Here is a 24,147-nt window from a genome sequence, read left to right as displayed (position 1 = left end):
TTTAAGTGTCATAAAATAGTGACTTATGGCATCTACACACTAGAAAAATTTATGTCCATATTGAAGAATATTACCTACACGAGCGTAGGGAATTTGCTTCATTATGGACATAAAAGTTCTCTAGTGTGTAGACCTCATTAAAGAGGATTCAAACCTAGAACACTTGGATAATAGAGCAAGCGTTCTAGGTTCTACTAAAAATTCTACCCCCTCTTGCGCCTGCTTAAATTTAAACAATATTCATCATGAAACTACTTTTTAGTAATATAGTTGTTCTATGTTAATGTGTTTACGTGCATCATACTCTAATTTAGAATTTCAGATAATTCATTCATGAAACCATTAAATTATCAAATAAAAAAAAACTTGTGAGATTCTCTGATAATAGATTCAGCACACTCCGAAAAGCTTCTGCTTTCGCTCTGAACTTTTTTATTTTCCTCTATGTACATCTCCCCAATGTTGATGTAGTTCAAACAGACACGAGAGACACCATCTCTTCAACTTTGTATTAAGTTTGAATTTAATATTTGTGAGACAATCCCAATGGAATTTCATTGTTGTGCTCGATCTCCGTCTGAACCGTTCACATCTCATTCCTCTCGAACTACTCCTCGGATCTTCATGTGCGTCCCAGTGACTTCCTTTAAAGTCCCCAAGTGACTTCACCAAAATAAAAAAGGATCTCTCAAGCCCTAAAATTTAAGTGCACTGAAAATTTTATCGGGTCACCGGATTACAAACCAAAGAAAAGAATCCTTAATCTAAAGACTGTTTGTGCATTTACTTCTCTATAGTTTTCTTTTCGCGGGAAAACTTTAGAACTTATAATTAGATAATTTAGAATTAAGTGATAATATCTGTGAAAACCAAAACAAAAAGCTTTAATCACGCAGATGACAATGAACAACTTGAGCGTATGCGTGATCCTGGCGAGTGTGATCCTCGTGACAATGGCCAGAGAAATAGATATCCAGCGTGATAGAGATGTGGATTCAGAATTTCTACACAAACTCACCCGTCGCAAATTGTGCGGCACCAGGCTGTCGCAGACTCTAGCCCTCGTCTGCGAAAATGAGTACAACACCATGACGAAGAAGGCATTTGGTGAGTGATCAATTTGAAGATCAAATGATTTGGTGACATTCATCATCGCACAAAAGACTGTTGAACTTGCGAAATTGGCCTTTTTTTTGTGTTTGCCGTGTGTGTTGGCTAGCGTAATTAGAATCGTTAAAAATTTAAATTTATTTTATTTTTTTCATTTTCATGTAACGCAATAAATTTGTGATGATACGCCTCTCACAGAGCTAAAGGCCATCTTCAAAGGTTTAAAGTCTCACAAAACAAGACTCTATTATTTTCATAAATTCAATCAATTTGCATAATAATGTTTTTCATTGGATTTTCGGCTCTTTCCATTCGTTTTGTTTTCGGGAACTTGGATTATTCCTAGTGATCTCTAAATTGTTGTTATTTTGAAAATATCCAAGAATTTTTAACTAAGACTCTTGCAAATTTTTCCTCAGTTATCAGTAAAGTTAAATATTTGGAGTCAAAATTTAGTTATTTCATACAATGCAACGTAGGGGGAGGTGGGGCTACTTTGAGCAATGGGGCTACATTGTTATACGATTTTTTCGCATATTTCTAAAGTAAACTGGGTTTTAACTTGGTCTAATTCGGATAGACAAAACAATTGATGATCTAAATAAAATGCTTGTAAAGAGCAGCTTTATTTTTAGAAATGGGAGAAAAATTCGTATAACAATGTGGTATAAATCAATCGTATAAATTCGTGGTCTAACGTACTCCTCAATTAAATCATATAATGAGTTCGTAGCATCCAATCCACATTTAAATCAAAAAACTTTTACTAAGCAACTAAAACTCTGTTCTGTAAACCAGTCGCTCATTTGAAAAGTTTTTAATTTTATATTCAAGACTCTTTTTGCACCGCCTGTTTTCTCCTTTGTAACATCTGATTGTATCTTATTCTCTACTGATCTTATGCATGTTAAAAAAAAACAATAAGAATACATTTTTTGATATAGTTCCAAATTATTGTACTCCGACAGGGGCATGAACTGTATAATAAATAAATAAAAATAAATAAAAAATGTAGCCCCACAGCTCAAAGTAGCCTCACCTCCCCCTATTTGCTTAATTATTGAAGTGATTTTATTAAATATTGAATTTGGCCTCTACACTTTGGAAACAATTTTCGTCAAAAATTGTATTTTTGACAGAATTTTGACGTTTCCACTTTCAGCAGTGCAGATGATTTCCCTCAAAAAGCAATTTTTAACGAAAATTCTTCCAAATGTGTAGAGGCTATAGGCCTAATTTATAAAATTTCCATCTAAGAGGTTTACAGGTAAAGCAAAAACCTCTGTATTTACTCTTTGCCGAAACCTACATAATAATTTCACTCCTCTTAAAGTTCTAGATTAAGGGAAATTGAGGCACCACCAAACACGAGGTAGCACCAAACAGTAATTTTTTATTTCTAAACTACTTGGACTATCTTGATCATTTCTTCAGTGGACAAGCATCCCTGTGCCTATAAAGCTGTATAAGTCTTGTCCTCTGAATGCGAATATCTTATTAAAAAAACACAGTGTTTGGTGCTACCTTGTGTTTGATGGTGCCCCAGTTTCCCCTAAGTACAGTCTATCATACTTTTTCTCTGACCAAATTTAAATCTTTTGATTATTTGTGCAGTGTAAAATTTTAATAGGGTCACGTTGTATATAATATGAAAATTTTATTTGCTTGAAAGAATGTATAAAGAATTTGTTTGTGAACTGATGAAAAATTGGTGTAGGTGGATCAAACACCACCTAAATCTTTTCAATCTCATGTAAAACAATTTGATTTATTTATTGAAATAAATGTGATTCGTGGTATTTAGACTTAATCTTTCGGTGCTATTTTTTCTTTTATTTCTCTTTATCATAATTGTAAGAGGGATGAACCTTATTTTATATTACTATCACTGTAATTAATACGAATACAATTTTATTCTTAATTTAAGCGCGTAGCATTTGCTTAGAGTCAGAGGAACACTTTTTCGAGAGGAAACCCCTATTAACACTTTCGTCAAAATATTGAAATTAATTTATCGTAACTATATAATAATGTGCAACTAGGATAGCGTTTTTCTCTCTTTTACCTTTTCCTATAAAGAGGAGTGTTCAAATTTTATATCCCAATTGATACTGAAATGGTGTCAATATAGATTATGACACAAATTTTTAAAGTGTTATAGGTCACCTCCATGGCAAGTTCTCCTTTTTTTGGCCGATCGGGAAAAGATATTTAGACAGGAATTTAGTATATTTATCCCTCCACAGGAATCAGAAACTTCCAAAAGGGGAACGGTTCCCAATTTTAAGTTATTTCACATAACGATCACGAATGCAGAGAAATTTCCATACGTGTTTGCATGTAAAAGTGAGCTTGAGCTTCAACTCCACAGGTCACATACCGAGGGGTGTTATAGGTGTTCCTTTACCCTACTTTGAACCTCGAGTTATGAAAAGGGAAAACTGGGGCAAAAAGTCACAAATCGAAAATTTTAAAATTCAATATCTTCTAAGATAAATAAGATAGCGGCTTAAATTTTTTCTATAGATAGCCTCCATAGGTCTTCTTCAATGTCATAAGTTTGTTAGAATTTGAACATGGAATTTAGAAAATAAAAAATATCGAAATTTTTAGCCCTATTTTGAAATACTTTCCATGCAGAAGATATCAATTATTAGCTACTTATTTTAAATTTGATGCACTGGTGAATATTTCTCAAATTATCTGGATATTCTTTGAATACGAATCCGCTATCCATTTTAGAATTTTACAAAGATTCTTTTCTCCAGAAATCCTTTTATTAAAAACGACCACTTGGGGTAAAAAGTAGCAAAAGCTATGGAGCAAAAAGTAACAAAAACCGAAACAATTTCTGATGTCCCACTGTGAAAAGAAACGTCAATGCTATGTGTCGCCGCTGTTGTTTGCATTGGTCAAACGATTTGCAATCTTTTGTGTTTTTTGTAAAATAGCTTAAAATGCGCTTTTCTCGCTCAGATAGAGAAAACGGTGTTTTACAAAGATGTAGAGGAATAAATTTCCTATGAAAATATGTAATCTCGGTATTTTACTTAAATTTACGGAATCCCGTAAAAAGCGAATCAAAATGCGATAGTATTTTATGCCTAATACTATTTGCCCCAGCATTTTCCAGAATGATCACAAAATTACCTTTTAGAAAACAGCTCGATAAATATATTTCCTTACAAAATTGAAGAAAATAACTTTCACAGAGTTGTAGAGCGGTAAATTTCCTATAAAACTGTGCTAATTAGAAATTTTGGAGGTCTTCGGGTAGCTTATAAAAAAATAAAATATCCGTTTTGTGACTTGTGCTCCAGTCTCCCCTACTTTCTAAATTACGGTCAATAATTTTCTTATGTCTGAATATTGACACAATAATTATTTTATTAATTATTATTCAAGCCCAATAACAAACACATTCTCAATTATAATGCAAGTAACGATTTGTCAATATTCAAATCCAATCACTTTATACTCTGTCTATTATAAAATAATTCATAGCATATCTAACAAAAGCAATATATTTGCTAATTGCCCTGTTTCCTCTTCGTGAACTTAAAAGATTTTATGTAGGACTAGGAGGATCAGAGCTAAGTTAGGCATTAATAGGATATTCTAGTTTATCTGAACAAACCTCTATTTTATCAAAATTAGAGTATATTCAAATATTCATTGTAATATCCAATTTTTTTTCACTATAAACCAAAGAACAACTTCAATTAGTAACTGATTAAATTCCGGTCTTCTTTAAGTTTAAATGTTTAAATATTAAAAATTGTATAAAGCACTTTAATTATGCAAAATATGATTAAATGAGTTTCATCGTTAAGAAATTTGCTAGACAAAAATATTAGTATTATAAACTAATTTATCATATATTCACTAGTAGAAAAAATATCTATTTTATAAATATAAAAGTAAGCTTTAATTCTCATATATGTATTACTAAAAACGTTTGGATGGGAAAATGATCAGCATCTGGACGCACCAATCTTTAGAATTAAAAATCTATTCAATCTATTTTATACTAATTCTATTATTTGAATAATAATTGTGATGTGTGTAAAAAGCTCGTGCATTCGGAGATTACTATTCCAAGTTTATTATAATCATCAGTTTAGTGTCTATTTAATTATTTTATCTCCGGAGTATCACAATGTTTTCTTTTTAATTTTCAAATATTCACAATAAAACAATTTCGTAGACGTTTTTTTCACATTTTTATGTTTGTCGGATATGTTTTGGAGCTTGTCTAGACCGATCTTTTATCAATATATACTTTCTAAAATTAATCAGAGGTTATAATCAAAACAGGTCGTATTTATCAACCGATTATGGCAAATTTAGATTTGTTAAAAAGGTCTCATATAGGGGAGACTGGGGCAAAACTTGTCAAAACGTATATTTAATTTTTTCACGAGCTCTGAGAAAACTTAAACGTTTTATAATGAGCATATTCTTATAGGAAATTTACTGCTCTACAACATTGCAGAAGACTATTTTCCTCTATCTCGAAAGAAATGTGATTTTTGAATCATTTTCTAAAAACCGATTTTGTGGAGATTCTCAAAATTGCTGGGGCAAATTTTGTCAGTCTTCGGATATTTTTTGTGACGTTTTACTCTCGCAAACGTTAAAAATATCAAATAGACATGTTTTTATAGGAAATTTATTCCTCTACAACTTTGTCGAAGATAATTTTTCTCTATTTTAACGAGAAATGTGATTAAATTGAGCTAATCAGTATTGATATTTTCTCTATGCCAAATATTCCAAAAATAGGGCTCAAAATTTCATTATTTTTTATTTTACATAATCCTTCCTCGAATCCCTTGAAACTTTGTAAGTTTAAGAAGGTTCATGAAGGCTATCTGTAATAAAAATTTCAAGCCTCAGTCTCTTTTATTTTAAAAAATAGTAATTATTGAAATTTTCGTTTTGACAAATTTTGCCTCAGTCTCCCCTAATCCTTGAAAAGTCTAAACGGATTCCATATAGGATTATAAACTAGTAATTAATTTATGCAAACTATAAATCGCTTCAAACTATTTAAAAACGGATAAACAAAAAAGGTCCAGTGAAAACATTCAAGTAAATACTCGTCGTGTCGATTTTTCAAATACATGAAACCTTTTTTGTGTAAGAAGAACACTCTTTTGGGATATTTTTCTCAAGCTTAAAATGCAATCTATCTATTAATGTATGAGAACGTTTTTGAACCCCTTGTCCAAATCCGTGAAAATCGGTGCAAAAATAGAATTAAAAAACGGAATTTCCTCGAAAAACAGTTCCTAAGTTGATTTCTTTTTCCTAAAAGTCCTAATAAGAATTTTATATATTTTTAAATAAGCTCAATTTAGCTCCTTTCTTGTTTACTAAAATCCTGAGTACATCCTTGATACTATAGGGAAAAGTTCTCTCTCTTCGAACGTTCATGCTTTCGAATAATGTGAATTTCTTTTGATTTTCGTAAGAGATTTACACTAAATTATCACGGACTTATCAATAGAGGTCCTGCTCTGTCAAAAACCATCGAGAAACCTTGCTACTTTAGTGCGATTTTTTTGCTATGATACATTGAAGTTGCTGAAAATTGACTTTCGAGTATATTGCATGAGATCACATATAATGTTAGTAGAAGGGGTCTAAAGTTTTTAATGGTGTATCTCAGCTCCTGATGAAGATTACTTGGACGAATTAACTATTATTAAATGTTACTGCAATTCCATTCCTACGAACGTCTCTCCTTCCCCTTCAGAAACCACTCTTTTTGGAATATTTAAAGAAATAAAGCACCTTCATTTTTTTTATATATTTTATAGTGTCCTAGCGGACATTCCGTCCTTAAACACCTGTGACTGAAATCGGCATTTGATCAAATTTTGATTTTTTGGAAAGGTCTTGAAATTTCCAACCTATATACATACATAGGTCCTAATCGATTATAAATTTATAAAGTAGCAATAATTGATGTTTTTCGCTTAAATTTTGTTTTTTTGGAAAAGTATCAAAACCGTCAATACAGTCCAAAGTGCTCAATGTTTTTTTTTTAATTTAATTTGCAGAAATAAATTTATATTCTTCTTCTATAAACACTTCTTCAGTATCCATTTATACATTTAGATCTCATTCTTAGGAGACGTACAACTAATAGAAAATCACAATGTTTGCAGCTTCCTCTTATAAATAAAATACATAATAAACAAAAAAATCTTTTTCATATTGGGTTATAGAGATATTTTAAGCCATATATAGTCATTCGAGGAGAGATGGAACACCTTTTTTATATTCAAAATTGCGGATACGTTTTGAATGCGAGACAAAGACGAATCTCACTAGTTTATCATTTAAGATATCAATATTATATTTAAGATATCAATATTAGAAAAGCCTAGATGAAAATAGTCACTTCGAAAAATGGGATTTAAAAAAAGTTGCATTTTGGGGCACTCAAAAAAAGTTCGGGTGAGATGGAACACCCCTAATTTTAGTAAAATATTTATAGTTTATTTTATTAATTTAATGAGAGAAGTGATTTTAGACATGAACGTTATTTCATTGAATTTATTGGAGTTTATTTTATTTTTTCAGTATAAATGATTTATTTTATGGAATATGTGGCTCAAATACTTCGATGGCAATTTCGCTGAGTGTATCGAGTCAGTCTTACCAGAAATTTAGTGAAAATAATTTCTAAGATTTACTTGAAAAGATTTTGAAGAACATTGACCAAAATTCACACCGGAAGTGTTGCCAAAACTATTAAGTTCCATCTCTCCTCAACCCCCAAATACACGTATTCTTATGGCGAAATAAAATTTTTTAGCCATTTTTCAGACATCCAAAAAATTCAATTTCAATTTTCTCGTACAATTTTAAAGGTTGAAAGCTGTAACTTGGGGGTTTTCATTAGAATGTTGAAGGGCACAAATAGACCAAATGAGGTGGAGATCGTGCATACACTGAGAGAAAAAAGAGGCTGCGATTAACTTTTTTCGTCATAACTTTAACACTTTTTGGGTGTAAAAATATATCAACATTTTTGAATGTTAATTTTACACCTTTTAAGGGTAAAATCAACATGAAAAAGGGTACCTTTAACTCCCAATACACCTAAAAAGGGTAATATTTACACCGATTTTGGATCAATACTGCAGGGTAAAATTAACATTTCCGGAATGTTATTTTAACTTTTTCGGATTTCTCTCAGTGTAGGGTGTAGACAGGAGGTGAAGTGGTCCATCTCTCCCACTGTTCCAACTTTCCTCGAATGACTATACTCTTCAATTAATTTACAAAAGCAATTAAATTTAAGTCGCTTGTAACATTTTAATTTAAGATTTTAATTCTATAGCTATTATGGAATTAAAAAAGTAATATATGACTGAATAATATTACCTTAATAAAATTGTTAAAAAGAATGTTTTCCTTCTGTATTACAAGTATGGAACTGTTATATAAAACTTTATTTATCACAAATTAACGGTGTTTGTGTGGTTTTAATGCCAAAAGACAATTTTTAGAGGAAAACTTAAGGTCCATTTTTTTAGAATAATTTTTCAATTTTCCAATTTTTTCTCTAAAATCCTTAATTTATCATTAATGCCTCGAAAAGGATAACGTGATCAGATTTACCGCTTTAACTATAGTATATTCTCCTTGAAAAAAAGAGCTAAGATTAGAAAAGATCATAAAACTGCAAAAGCAAGATTTTTACAAAACAAAATTCGAAGGTCTTCATACTAAAAATGAATATTTTTCTTCTAATACTAAGATAAAAATTTCAACAAATAAGTGTTAATTCCGCACTATTTTAAGAAAATAAATCATTCTAGAGTCATTCAGAATGCAAAAACACCATAAAATATTTTTTTGCCAGGTTTTTGGTTATTCTGCACCACTGTGCGGCGTTAATATTGCTAAAGTGCTGATAAATTTTCATATAATCTTCTTTTAAAAAAAAATGAAAATAAAATATTAATTATGTTTTCATTAATTGCAGAAAAGTCAATATAAAATAATTAACATGCATTTGAATGAAACGCGGTAGTGTCGGAATTACTGACCTTTTCAATTCTTAAACTTGAACTTCATGTTAAACGATCAATATTATTATGATTATCTATTTATGCAAACTCTTGTGTATCTTCTCTTATCAGTTAATGAAATTACTTCTGAAAGAAGAAGCCTCGAGTCTAGAAATAGAATAGAAATGTGGCTGAAATATTTTTGATCTTGAGTATCTCAAAATGTGTTTTTATTCTACTGATAACGTTTTTTTTTACTATTCAACTATTTTGATAGTAAAAATTACTTTGGAATTTGGACTGTTTGTGAACTTCTGTCTTGTTTTTCTTTTCTTTTTTTTTTGCTTTGTTGTAGAGAAAATATCAAAAGAGAACTTTTTTACTCAACATTACCTCCTCCATTTCTTTTTATCTTGCAGACGATGACGATTACGCCTTCGCTGATGAACCTCAAACAATTGATGATTTGCCTGTAAAAGTGCCACATTACCCATTGCTCAGCAGAATCCTGAGCAATTCGATGCGACCGGGACAGTTTAGACGATTCCGCAGGGAGGGAATTATTGAGGAATGTTGCCGGAAGAGCTGTACTTTGACCGAATTGAAAAGATACTGCGGAAGATAAGCGACATCCCCAGGAGCCCTGTCTCTCTCTCTGCTGGCCACGACTCATCTCTTGGCCAATCCCGCCACACACTCTCCAACATACACTCAGTAGTGATCCTTCCCTCTTCTCTTTTTCTGTTCTAAATTAAATTAACCACTCTCTGTCATAATTATTATTGTATTTTTATCATCCTCAAATCTTTATATAACTATTATGTGTAGTAATTTAAATATATAATTATTATAAATAATTAAAAAATACTTTACTCTCTAAGCATGTTAATCATGAGGAAAGAAAAGGAGAAAAAAATCTATTTGATAAATATACGAAGAAACAAAAGTGGGACAATTCTTTCTAAAACTTATAATACAACTTTTACTTTTTATTTGGAATACAATACATGGCATAATATATTTTTTCAATGTTTCTCTTTTTTTCACTCATTTTTTCTCCCATCTTGGCTAAATCAAGGGCTAAATAGAATTCATTTTAAATTAAAAAAGAGTCAATGAGACTATAATTAGTTTTTCTTTTTTTTTCATTATAATTGTGTTTATTTTCTTTTTTCCTAATCTTTCAACAACAAAAAAATTGTTTAAACTACAAAAACTAATTATGCACAACAAAAAGACATTTTTACGCGTGTTTCTTTTCTCTTCTATGATTTTGTTTTTTTTTCTTCTTTTTTTCTTTTGCAATTGAACTGAGAGAACAAACCTATCTTTTTTTTTCTTTTATTCTTTTGTTTTCTTTCTTTTTTATTAACTCTGTGAGATAATTGGAACTATCTAGAAAATATTTTTCTTCCTTTTCCTTTTCTTTTATTTAAATTAAATATTCCTTTTACTTATTTACTAACTTTTCCTCTGTCTCTTTGCAATAAATTACACCGCAGCATATCCTTCTCTCTTACGTTGACGAATTGTTGTAAGTGGAATTTCGGACATTTTCTATTGCGCTACACCAGTCTAGTGCATATCCCTCTGGATCTTCCAAATAGTACGTTCGATTTGGCTACAATAACATCAAGTGAAAAAAAATCATAGAATGAAAATATCCAACAATTTGAAACCCATTTTTTGGATTATCGAAAAATCTAAAATAAACCGGATATATTGTTCACAATTTTTTGCAAGAGTTTCAAAATATCATTTAGCAAGAGCGTAGCAGGTATAGCAAGTTTAGCAATAGCAATTTTTAAATATCTTCCAAATTTATAGAGAAATATATTATTAACATATGACACATAGCAAACATGCATTTGCCTACAACTGTTTTAGGGTAACTGTATCAAATTTCGGACAGCTTGCAATTTCGCCCAGCTTGCAATTTCGGCCACTTCTTTGTTTCTCAAATTTCCATATATTTTTAGTTTTTCTTGCTTTCGAGAATATACAATGCAAAAAAAAAAAACAATAAAAAATGACGCTTCGATGTACGAGGTGACGTGAAAAAGACTGGAAGAATTTCGGAAGGGCAAGGAACTATGTGAATCAAAGCGGCCAAAATATTACCCAAGGTTATGTCTATATTTTTATTGTTTTTGAAATGTATTACCGTGCTATCACACTAGGATTTTTCAATTTGTAAATTCAAATTAATTTTAAGATGAATTGTTCCTATGCGGTATTTTGCATTAAAAATAAATTTGAATCGATAGATTTTCGGTTATTTATTGATATAAACTAATTCTTGGCCCACTAAAACATGTTTAAACATGCTAAAATAGCATAAATGTGGTTGCTCAATTAAATTTTAATACAGCAAATTAAAATGTTAAAATTGCTCATTAATTTCAATTTTATTACAGTTAAACAAGGAGCCTTTTGAACCAAATTGTTTTTATTAAATTTATTCACTCGTAATTAATTATTATTTTTGTAGTCAAAAAAATAAAATAAGTACAGTGATTAGAGATAGACTTGTACGAGAGTGAAGCTTCAGCTTCGGGAGTAATTTGCTGAGTTCCTCCAAAGCAATTCGATGGAAATTGTTCTGTCAAGAAATCACAGTTGGGATGACTTCATACAGATTTTCAGCAAAACTGTATGAGAGTCTCTTCATGAGTCCGGAGTCATCCACAATCAAAAATCTCGCGGTAAAATTGAGCAAATTTCTTGCAAAATGTGTCCTGGCTTTGTGAATTTTCAAGTAAATTCTAGAAATCTCACTGCTCAATTGGCTCAAACTGTGAAACTGTGAAAATCCTGGTGTGATAGCACAATAGCACCGTTAAGGATATTAATAATGATTTTACATAAAAGGAAAACGATAAACTATCAACAAGGTTCCAAGTAAAACTTCTGAAAAACAAGTAACAAAAAAAACAATTTATAGGGGAATGTACGCATGGTTCGCACGCAGTGAAGCTTCAAACGATGCTTATTTTTTCTTTGTTTACAAAGATCTCATTCGTCACTTCTCATCTCATATCATGAAGTTTATGATTATCTATTTCATGGTTAAGAATCATCTATTTATCTATTTCATGGGGATCTAAGTGGCGCAATAGGCAAGACCGTTGGTTCTTGGGCGGCTAAATCCCCGGCTTGACTCACAGTGTTGTGAGTTTGAGTCCCGCCCGGTCTGAATGTCTAGAACAGAGGTGTGTAAGAACCGTTGAAACCGAATAAACGTCAAAATAAGTTTTTTCTAGTAGCGTTTTGATCATTGACGCACGTTTCATTTGACGTTTATTGGGTTTCAACGGTTCTTGCACGCCTCTGGTCTAGAAAGACATTTTCACTGTGATATAAGGTCATAAAAATGCACCGCCTCTGCCCAAAAACACTCCAAGAAAAGGAACATGGAAGAAGCATCGACATTACGAGGAAGGCGTTCCTGGGCAATCTACGATCAGCAGATTCTTCCAACACGGGATATACGAGAACATGATTAAATTGTAACAGATATATTCCGATACGATTAATAAAAGACAATTTTTGAGAAACGATATCACGTTGCTGTCTGTCTGATCTGTCTGTCAGGCTGTCGTCCGCTCTAAAAGTCAAATGGTTAGAGATATAGTCTTGAGATCTTCGAGGGACACCCTCATAAGTCGACTGAAAAGCCGTTAACATTTATTTCGAAAACGACTCCTGCAATTTCTTTCATTTTCAAATATGTTTTAGAGGTACATTCAGTCCCGGGATTATGCACATTTTCGGGACCGAAAAAAAACGCGCGAAATGGAATTATGCATCGAGAAAATTTGCATAGGGTAAAGTGGTACTAGTTGGACAGTGGTACAAGTTGGACAATGGTACAATTTGGACAGGGCTTTTTGTCTTTATAAATTTAGTACTTCTTTTTATTTGTATATTTTTAATGCTTTAGTTTTATAATTTGGTTCCTTTTGCTTAAAAACAAATTTTGTACTGTATTTATCAAGAAAAAAGCCATGTCCAACTTGTACCGGCGAATTGTCCAACTTGTACCGGCGAATTGTCCAACTTGTAACACTAATTCCAAATTATATCACGTTACCCTACCCGCAGGAGATTTCTTTTGAATAAATCTCCATAGAACGAATTTTTTCTTATTTTTGTTTAAAAATTCCTTTTCTTTCTATATTTGCTTGCCACGCATTTGTAAGAGGGTTGTACCCTGTTTGTAGTGGTTTTTAAATAAATTGAATTGAATTGAATTGAATTAATCTCGTCAGATGCATAATCCCGAAGTGGATAATGCCGGGACTGAGTGTAAGGCGATTATTTCGTCCTTGGACACTTATGTTTGAAACTCATTTCGATATCGAATTTTCGAAGATCAAAGCTTAACCACTTGGGAGATTTTATTTTTCAACCGATTTGTTTAAATTTGGATTTTTTTTAAAGATCTTGAAGTTTCCAACCCGACTGCATAGGACTTAATCGGTCATAAGTCGGTATTAGTACCAAGTTTTACCTTTCACAGATTTACTTTTTTATTTGTTCGAAAACTTTGTTACTCATGCTAAAATATTCTAAATAAAACCTAACTTTTCTTAAGCAATTTCTTATTTCTGAATGGTTTTTTTTTTAATTTATCAATCAATTGAAATCAGTAGTAAAGCGGTACATAGGGTAAAATGGGGTAATTTAGAACCATTTACAATTTGGGACAATTGAGATTATCTCAGTGTTTTAGAGATTCAAAAGGAAGAAATCTGTTCCTTTTCTTCTCAAAACGTCTTTTTTCTTCTATTTTGCAATCTTTGTTTTCTCTTTGCTCATCTGAAATAGTGAGAAAATCTCAAGTGTCCCAAATTGTAAATGGTTCCAAATTACCTCATTTTACCCTATTTACTAAAAAAAAAACATGCGAAAAAATTATACACGGATAGCTCTTTCTCGTGAAATCGAGCACCTTCACAAAGCTGAGACACTTTGCCATCTCTTTTTAAGGTATGTGCAGCATTTAATTCAAAAGTTCGAGCTTTGCAGCATGGGACGCTTCACCGCCCCTTTTCTGAAATTATTCTCAATTATTAAGAATAAAATCAAATCTTAGTGACAATAAAATCACTGATAAAATTCAATTTATTTTGACTACAAAATATTTTTCCCCATTTTATATTAATATCAGTGAACATTTTAAAATTTATAATTTCTACAATTTTATGATTTATCGTTGTAGGGGATGTTGGGGCTGGCCTTCAAGCACCTGAAGGTTTCTTTTTTTAACAATAATTTTCCTAGTATTTATAAGTAATATTGAAGCTAATTCCAGGTAGTTGCTTTTGAATATTGGATAATTAAAATTTAATTCTAGAAAGTTATGCTTTCCTGAAACTACCCCACACTCCTCTATACAACTTTCCCCTTAATAATTAGGCTAAATAAACTACCTGCTAATCTGGTTGATATGAAATTAGGTCTTACAAACTGATTATCCCTATGTTCTTTACGTTCTTTATCTTCGCAGTGAATTTACTACAAAAAGCTTTAAGATTGTAATCATTTTGCTTGCACGTGATAAAATAAAAAAGACAGAAATAGAAAAGAGTGTTGTAGGACAGCACAAATATCCATTTAGCCGCGTAATTGTTTACAATTTGCTCAAAGAGACACGCGCCAAGAAGTGAATAATATTGCAACAAAAAAAACACACACTCATCTTTTTTTTTAATACTTCTTCTTTTCTCAACAACATTTTCACGATTTCAATGCATGATTGTTGTTTTGCCTTCTATACACATTGATAAAATAAAAACCAACACGCATGATTCATTTTGCAATCTCTCATTGTGATCCCTTGTACATTAAATCAACAAAACTGATCCCACTGATAGTGGAATTCCTGGTATAGTTTTTTTTTGTCAAAAAAAAATTAAAAAAATGCATAAAATTCTTCCAAAAATTTCCCGCGCCAATTTATGTCATCCTTGACTATACACCAATTCTAAAGCAGGAAATGCTTATCTAATGCAACTTTTATTGTTTCTCAATGAAAAAAAACACACCAAAAAAACGTAATAACATGTTGACAGCAAACCCAATTGAGAAAGCGCAATTTTCGCGAAATTATTTGTAACGAAAACAGCGACAATTAAGGGAGAATTGGGGCAAATGAAAAAGGCGCCCGAGTAAAATGATCGATAAACAGAGTTTGACATGATTCACGGAAAATCAATAAATTGACCAATAACAAAAGTTATATTAATTGGAAATTTTCCATTAACTTCGACTATAAGCAGAGACCCATTATCACATAAATATTAGAATTTTCTCTCATGGCATTCCATCAATTTCAACGAGAAAAAAAAGTCTTGCAATGCGCATCAATCTGGTTTAGAAATAAATTTAAAGGAAGAAGAAAAAAAATTACTTACTGTGTGAACGAAGAAAATTTTAAAGTTTTTGGATTCAACTCGAAGCTCAGCACTCCACGGTATCTCGCCCTTCTTCACCATCTGCACGGGATCAATGTAGAAGAGACGAGGTCCTGTGGTAAGCAGTAGCATTCGTTTCCTCGCAAAGAGACCCTTTCGCTTATGCACATAGCCCTTCTTCAGAATCAATTCACCCTCGACAAATTGATTCCATTTATCAGTCTTCTGTGATTCTAAACGTTGCTGTTTCTCCGCTTCCGATAGCTTCCCGATACCTAAACAGAAAAAATAAGAATCTCACACCTCACATCACGGTTATATTTTGGAAGATACACCGTAAAAAACGTAATAAAAAAGTTAAGATTTCTACAAAATTTTGTAAAATCAATGTTTGCTCAAATAAAAAAAAAATATGAAATAGAGGTGAGTCGGGCAGTTTCAGACATGCATGATTTTCGAAAATATAAAATTTTGGAATAATAAATCAATAGAGGTATACAGAAGAAATACTAGATAGACCTAGCTTGAACATAGTTTATTAAAAAAAATTCTTCAAATGACCAAAACTGCCCCACAATCCTCATCCATGTTGAAATTATTTTCAGAGCTCCTACCAAAATAAACAAAAAAAACATTTTTCGCTTCCATCAGAAAGAATCGTAATTATTTTAATCAATATTTTTTTTATTTATTCATTTTTTTAAAAACATTGTATATTAGAAAAAAAGTTGAAATATTTTTTTAAGTTGTCAAAAAACAATAGCAATTCAGTGTATAAATTTAATTCAATAATACCGTTGCGATTTTATATGCGCTTTTCCATGAAAAAAGAGATTTGTGCATTTTTGCTATAATTCTTTTGAGCAATGCATAGGGTAAATTAAGCTAATTCAAAACCTGCTTCAAATGGAAATTTTTCGCTACTCCAAATGGAAACGTCACTGTTTTCATGATAAATACAGTACTAAATTACTATATTTATGTATTTTCTATACCTCAGTTTCATTGGTTTCATTATTTAGTTAATTTTGCTCGAAATAAAGCGAAAATCCATTCATATTCACAAATTTTAATTTGTTAATTTCTCAGAAAAATTAAAAGTGTAATGAAAAACACAATCGGGTGACTGTTCATGCTTCAATAGGAAACCCCGGAAATATGATATTTTTGAAGAGATTTTCTTATTGTTTTAGATGGAAAAGGAGAAGAGACCAGGGAATAAGTACAAATCCTGCACTCAAAAGCAACTTCACAAGGTTTTGGAAGCCTTTCGTCGCGGTTTCACTTACACTCTTTGTCTCCAATTAGAAAATTTCCCTTGTCTCCATTTGGATAGATTTGTTTCCAATAGAAGCATTTTACACTCGCGTATTTTCCTTGTATTTAAGAAGTTTTCAAATTAAGTTTAAAGTATTTTCACTAAAAAGTAGCATTCTAGAAGAGTCAAGGAGCAAATTTGTGTAATTCTCTTTAGAAAAAATATGAACTTAATGTGTTGAATCTTCTGTCAAAGTTAAAGCATCGGAAAATGGTTTTGAATTAGGGTAATTACCCTAATTCAAGAAAAACTAAAGCGAGTGAAATATTTCATTCTCCAGTTGAGAGTTGAGAATCCAGAACTTGAAGTTTCTGCAGATCTGCCTCAGGTTATACCAAGGCGATCTCTAAAAGCGATGGCAGCCAAAATTCCGAATGATTGAAATCCTGAAAGGGGCGAAATCACACGACCGATTTTATGTGGAATAAGTTCCTAGGCACTCAATGAGACAAGTGGTAAAGCACTCGCTCTATGATACAAGTGTCCCGGGTTCGAATCCCCTTTAGGTCACCAGGAATTTTTCTGGCGTTAAAGGTGTTCGAATTGCGTCCCAGATGAGCTTCATTTTACTTGATTCCACGGACATGAGACTGACAACCTTATCCCGTACAAGAAAAACTAATAATGCATATCTAGAAATCCCCTTGCGGGAAGGTCTAGTTCCTTCATGGAATGTTGTGCCAGCATTATTATTATTATTATTAATTAATGTAAAATGTCAGTGCGATTTGGCGCCACCAGTGTTGGATTGATGAAGCTCTCATGTTGCTCATGTTTCAGTATGTGACGCCCCATGAAGGAACTTTTGCCATACCACGTGTTAAATCTTTCACAAAGGGCGATGATGAGGTTTCCTTGGTTTGTGCGGCTTATTGTCCCAGTTATTTTTCCAAACTTAAGTAGCACACTTAACTTCATTATCACTTCCTTTTCCTATCCAAGCCTACGGAAGCCACGTTTGGTCATTCCCCATTCTCAAAGTTGGTAACTCTGCCTGATTACTTTGAATTTATTTATTTGTTTTAACCCATTCCTTACCATGGTATTATACATCATACGCAAATTGAGTGTTTTTTGATGATTTATTTCTGGGCAATTTTTATCCGAATTGCTGTCGAGAATGGATTTTTAGTAACGTTAGTTATTCAATTACTTGAGAAAAATAGTCCGACAGAGATGAAAATAGATTTTGTTATTATTTTCTTGCTTCGCGGAAGGTCATGCAAAATTTTTGCTCAAAATGGCGGACGGAAAATGCGACATCCCGCCGAATTTGTTAAAATTGGCCTGTTTCCTCTTTCCTGATTTGAATTCTAGTTCCCAATTGGTGTTCTTGGATAGTCACTCTATCTAAAGCAATAGAGTTTGTGATGAATTAATGCACAGAATTTAAATTCAGTGACCGTTAAGACGTCTGTTTGACAGGGGCTCCCCGCGCCCCCATATGAGATTAAAAAAAATTCTTTTCAAAAAATTCATCTATTAATGTGTAGGAAACTAATCCCAAAATATGAACATTCTATCTCAAGTATTTCTGGTACATTGACTGAATGGGTTAAATAAAACATAATTAGGGTCCGTCCCTCTTACAATGTCTGATTAGATAGGAAAAAAAGTACAAGAAAAAGAAAGAAAATGAAATTAGATTAAGACAGAAAATTTAAATAGAGAAGAGAAAGAGAAAAAACAAAGAAAACACTCTACCCCGACTGAAAAGCACTAGAAATGCCGGCCTGCGATGTCCTAGCATGCGGTGGAAAAGAGTTGTAAATAACAACACCCCTGACAAAAAGAGTACGCGAAAGCTGGCTCGAGTGAGCTCTCGGAACGAAGAGTCCCCGCTGCCTGACCGAAGCCCCCAAAGCCAGGAGCGAGGCTAAGTATCCTGGTCTCCGAGAAGTAATCAGATGGAACATGAATAACAGAGCTCTCAGACGGAGGAGGGAAGGCAGATCACAACCAACCAGAATGTTTCGATACCGTGAAATGTAATCACGAGCACGTAGAGCACAAACACAGACACAGTTGTGGAACGTCACAGAAAGCCTCCTGATTGTTTCACAGTCGGCATCAAAAAAAGTTCTGCTCTATATATGATAATGGGCAATAGTAGTGCTCTCACGAGCATAAGGCGAGTATTCTGTGGGGTTACCTCACAAAAGCGCCGCAGAGTCCTTAGCGTGCAATAAACTCTTTGGTTGATGTGAGAAATATGGTCACACCAAGAGAGGGAAGAGTTGAAAATCAACCCCAAATTGCGAGCACACTCAACAATTGGAATGATCCTGATATTTAGCCTGAATTCTGCCTGATTATAAGTCCAATAAACATATTACCTGTCCTTTCAAAGGTCAGGTAATACTTTTTGTACAAAGATGTGGCATAGCTACTACATGATTTCAATTTTTTTGCATTATTGCAATTTTTTGAAGCATGAGCAACATGAGAGCTTCATCAATCCAACACTGATGGCGCCAAATCGCACTGGCATTTTACATTAAAATAAGTTTTAATAAAATAATTAACAATAAAGTTTTGTAGCAACATTAATTGTTGCTAATATGCCTTGAAATATGTCATTTTGAAATATTTGATATATTCTGAGTGAAAATGCCGGACTTGGCCCATAAAAATTAGGCAGACACACAAAATATTAAATATTACCCAGGATTACTAATTATCAACGCATAATAACTTTTGTTTGTAAACATGTTTTCAATGTTTCCTATAAGAGAGAACGAGATGACCAGATTTCTGTTTCATTCACTCTCATTGAAATGTCAAAAACATATTTACAAAACAAAATTTACTGTGCGTTGGGCAAGTCTATATATTTCCAAACAAAAAGTTCAGAAATTATAAAAAAAACACCAAATATTATGTAAAACAAAAAAACAATTTATTTTTAAATAATATTAATTACTTTATTCTGCTTTATTTAAGTATTAAATAATTTATTAAAAACCTATCAAAAAGTTGACAATTCATTTTTCTCAAAGTTTCTATATTTATAAAAATAAAATAAAATAAAATAAACGAATGTTTTGAAAAACCCTTTGGAGAAAGTTAAGAAATTCTTATTCAGACTTTCAAATCCAAAATTTAATGACTTTTACTAATGTTTGATAAATTTTTCTAGAATTTTTTTACAGTGTATAAATTTTGATAATTAAGAAATCAATTGATGTTACTCACTTGCATCCTCGTCTGGTATACTAGTACCAGTGGTGCCCAATTCCAGGCCCAGTAGCCTTGTCAATTGGCGCTCATCGAGCCCCGGTTCCAGATTATCCGGCACTCTGTAGCGACTCCTCAGTTCACTCTCGAGACTCCTGCCCGGCAAATAAGGATAGATCTGCGGTGGGGTCTGCTCACGTAAATTGCACCAATTAATGCCATTGAAGAACACATGATCTCGTATACTGTCATAGCGATCATCGGGATTATCGGCACCCAGACGGGCATTTGGATCAAGCACCAAAAGTTTCTCCACCAAATCCTTGGCCGCCACGTCAAAGCCATCGGGAAATGTGAGATCCTGCTTGAGGATCTTCTGAAAGATCAAATATTCTGATCCAGCACGAAATGGCGGCAAACCTGACACCATTTGATACACAATACACCCCAACGCCCATAAATCTACCGCTTTCGTGGCCGGTTGACCCTTGAGCACCTCTGGAGACACGTACTGAGCCGTTCCGACAAAACTATTGCGTCTAAAACTCCGCGATGTCGGGGCTACTCTATCCTCGGGCGGAGGTCTCACTGGAGCCACAGCATTTGTATCTTGAGCTGTGATAATTTTTGCAGATCCAAAATCTGCAATTAAACTGTGCATTTTTTCATCCAGGAGAATATTTTCGGGTTTGAGATCCCGATGAATCACTCCACGCTTGTGCATTTCCTCCAGTGCAATCACGAGTTCAGCTGCATAGAAACGTGTACAGTCCATATCGAAGGAGCCCACCTTATTAATGTAGGGCAGGAGATCCCCATTAGCTGCATAAGTCATCACAAAATACAGACTCCTCGGATCCTGGAAGCTACAGTAGAGACTGACGAATCCGGGAACGCCACTCATCTTATACAACACTTCGCGCTCCCTTTTGATGTACTCCTGCTTCTTCTCCCGGATAATATGCTGCTTATCGCATACTTTTACTGCATGGATTGGGGATGGGAATCATCAGGAAAAACACAGCATGAGAATGTTATTTAATATGCATGGTCAACATTTTGGCCATGATAAGCCCAAATCGCATTGCGATGATCATGATTCTTAAGTTGACCATATCAATAAAAACATCTCTAGGTCATAAATTGAAGTCTAAATTTAAGCCTAAATGAAATCTAATTTTTCTTCTAGAATTTTTTTAAAATTCCCAACTACAACTTTTTGGAAAAAATGCGCTTGTAAAGGTAAAATTTGATTTTAAAAAACTTTTTTTAATAAACACAAATTTAAAGAGGAATTTCACATTTCTTTTTTGTATATTTTGAAAATTAAAAATAAATAGGATAATTTGCTAAAAGGAAAACGCAGACGGTTTGAAAGTTGGACATATCGAAAGTCGGACACACCGAAAATCGGACTATATCAGAGACGACTTCAGCGCACAAATTACTCAAACCCATTCCTCATGGCTAATTTTACAAAAATTTTCATTATCAACTTTCTATGCGAAATTAATCGTTTTTGAAAAATCTTAGTTTAAAATGCGTCCTCTGCACTCTTATAATTTCCTACAAGATTACAAAATACAAGATTAGAAAATAAGGAGTCTAGGGAAAATATTTTTTTGGATTAATTAGTAATGCGCATTTTTTTCAGAAGTCCGAATAATTTCTGAGCAAATTTATTTTTGATCAAAAAATATGTTAAGCGATATGTAAAGATATGAGAAGAATTAAGCAAAGCATAAACTTTGTTACTCCCTCAATTTGATATTTACAATAAATTTTAGGTTCTTCACTGGCCATATCGTTATTTTCTTAAAAACAAACCAACTTAGGGATTCGGAATAAGAGCTCGCCATAAGAATCCATCATGAGTAAATCCCAAGAAATATTTTAAAAAAGGGAGTTTTTGTGTTTATTATTTTCTCCTTTTGGAAAAAACTTAGAATCATCATCATTTTCGACCGCTCGTTTTACAATATCTGTTAATTTGAACTTTAATATTTTTAGGGACTTGCACCACAGAAAATTATACTGTGGACAGTAGGTAGAAATATTTGTTCCATAGTGCAAAAAAAAGGACATTTGGGGCAAAATATCATTCGAATTATCGAGTGATTTAGGTGTCTAAGTCATTGTAAATTCCAAAATAAGTGCTCAATTACAAAGAATCACGTAAAATAAGAGGAACTACAGAGAATTTGAGCAAATTTGCTTCAAAATCAAGCGTGAAAATTGTCAACAAAATTTTTCGCCCGATTGAAAAAGAGCCAATTGAGCGTGTATGTTTTAGAGACTTTACTTAGCGAGAATTTCACTCATACTTCTTAGAGACGCTGCACCCCCTTCGTCTCGATACTCTCGCGACTGAAAATCATACAAATTCTGCATTTTGAAAAAGTGAGACTACTTTAAGCTGAGAAGCTACATTGATATACGAATTTTTCGCAGATTTCTAAAAGATGGGTGTTACCATAATTTAATTGAGATTCAGAATTGTTTTGTCAGTCTAAATTCTAAATTACATTACGTGTAAGCTCAGTTTACTTTAGAAATATACGAAAAAATCGTATTTAAATGTAGTTTCACAGCTCTACTGTTATTTGAATTGTTTGCACTATTATGGAACACGAAAATTTCTACCTACTATTTATAGTAGAGTTATCCGTGCTTGCAGCCATTTGAAATGTAATTTTTGTTTACAAAACAAATGAGAAAAATAAATAACTCAAATGTCTACTAAAAAATCCGTTATATTTTTTTTTTATAAATTTGCAAATTTAAAATTATTATTCTTTTGTTGAATTTCAAAACGTCGCTCCTTGGAAATTACAAGGGGCCAACTCACTTTTTGGCGATTTTGAGATTTTAATGCACTCAGACAGAGAATTTAATAAAATTTCAGATGATATGAATCATTAAATTTCGTAATTACTAAAGTTTTTCAAAATTTTACTCTTTATGATTGCATGCGCGGTTTGGTTTGAAGTCAAGGGGCACAAAATAGATTTATCATTCAAATTTTTGTGAAACAAGGGACTAACTCAAACAAGTTGATCCCGTGTCATTCTAAGTTCATGAAAATTTGCGCATAATTTAGAATGACAAAGAGCTAACTCATAAAAAACATATTTTGAAAGGTAAAAATATGTATGTTCCGATGTTTATAATAATGCTCATACAAATAGAAAAAAATTAAATTGTTTTTATTAACATACTTAATTGAGATAATTATTTATACACATAGTTGAATCTTTCATGCTGTCTCCTGAAAAATGGCTCAGATTGAGTTGGTCCCTTGTAATTTCCAAGGGGCGATATAGTTTTTTGCGAAGTAATAGTAAAAACATGAAAATTATCGCTAAAATTTTTCCTTCAATTATGTTACTTTTTTTTAAGATATGCAAACTACACCTTTTGTAGAGCGCAAAATATTATTCCCAGCGTATATTAGCTTTTGTTTGTAAACATGTTTTCAAAATTCCCCATGAGAGTGAGCGAGATAACTAGATCTAGATCTCATTCACTCTCATTGAAACGTCTAAAACATGTTTACTAAATAAAAGTTATTGTGCGCTGGGCATTAGGCATTCTTTGAAAAAAAAAAAAACAGGAAATTGATTATTTTACGTCACTTAGAAGAATATAGAATATTGCTAAATAGGCTTCTCATAAATTATTACGAAACTAAAATGGAAACAACGTTCGCGCCTTGCAACACTTTCTCTCCTCGTCCTTATCGACCACATTCACTTTCCAGCGTAATTGCTATAGCTGTGACTTTTTGAGAGGAGAGCCAAAATGGCAACAGACTGCTGCAGCATTGACAACTCACTTGCATATTCGTTACGTGTGTGAATATCCTTAGCTAAATAAACGGTGCTAAAGCTGCCTTCACCGATGGTTTTCCCAAAAACAAAGTCATTGGCGGACTTTTTGGCAGGCATCCCAGTATTTTGAACTCGCGAAGCAGAGTTTTTCACAGAACTCGACGCCGAGTCTGTCATTTTTCACTGAACTAACTGCACTAGCGCCTCTAGTGGCGGGGTCTGATATTGAGAGACTTCGGGTAACTTCGGACATTTTCTTCTTA

General features: G+C 32.7%; 2 protein-coding genes across 2 annotated transcripts in view; one reads left to right on the top strand and one right to left on the bottom strand.

The window, feature by feature from the left end:
• Positions 1-10,163, top strand: part of LOC129804527 (LIRP-like) — a 16,025-nt gene extending 5,862 nt beyond the window's left edge. Inside the window, exons 2-3 of the mRNA XM_055851885.1 lie at positions 897-1,107; positions 9,560-10,163. Of these exons, the coding sequence (XP_055707860.1) occupies positions 897-1,107; positions 9,560-9,765 (417 nt within the window). The 3' untranslated portion in view covers positions 9,766-10,163. The remainder of the gene's footprint in view (positions 1-896; positions 1,108-9,559) is intronic.
• LOC129804517 (3-phosphoinositide-dependent protein kinase 1) lies at positions 9,909-24,110 on the bottom strand. Its single transcript, XM_055851870.1, has 4 exons — positions 23,890-24,110; positions 20,073-21,038; positions 15,560-15,834; positions 9,909-10,761 (listed from the first exon to the last, which is right to left on the bottom strand). The coding sequence occupies exons 1-4, from the start codon at positions 24,059-24,061 to the stop codon at positions 10,657-10,659; spliced, it is 1,518 nt and encodes a 505-aa protein (XP_055707845.1). The 5' UTR covers positions 24,062-24,110; the 3' UTR covers positions 9,909-10,656.
• Between the last annotated feature and the right edge of the window lie 37 nt (positions 24,111-24,147).

Source organism: Phlebotomus papatasi, chromosome 2 (assembly GCF_024763615.1).
Source record: "Phlebotomus papatasi isolate M1 chromosome 2, Ppap_2.1, whole genome shotgun sequence".
NCBI classification, from domain to species: Eukaryota; Metazoa; Arthropoda; class Insecta; order Diptera; family Psychodidae; genus Phlebotomus; species Phlebotomus papatasi.
The sequence above is the reverse complement of the archived record's forward strand: the minus strand, read 5'-3'. Positions and strand labels throughout refer to the sequence as shown.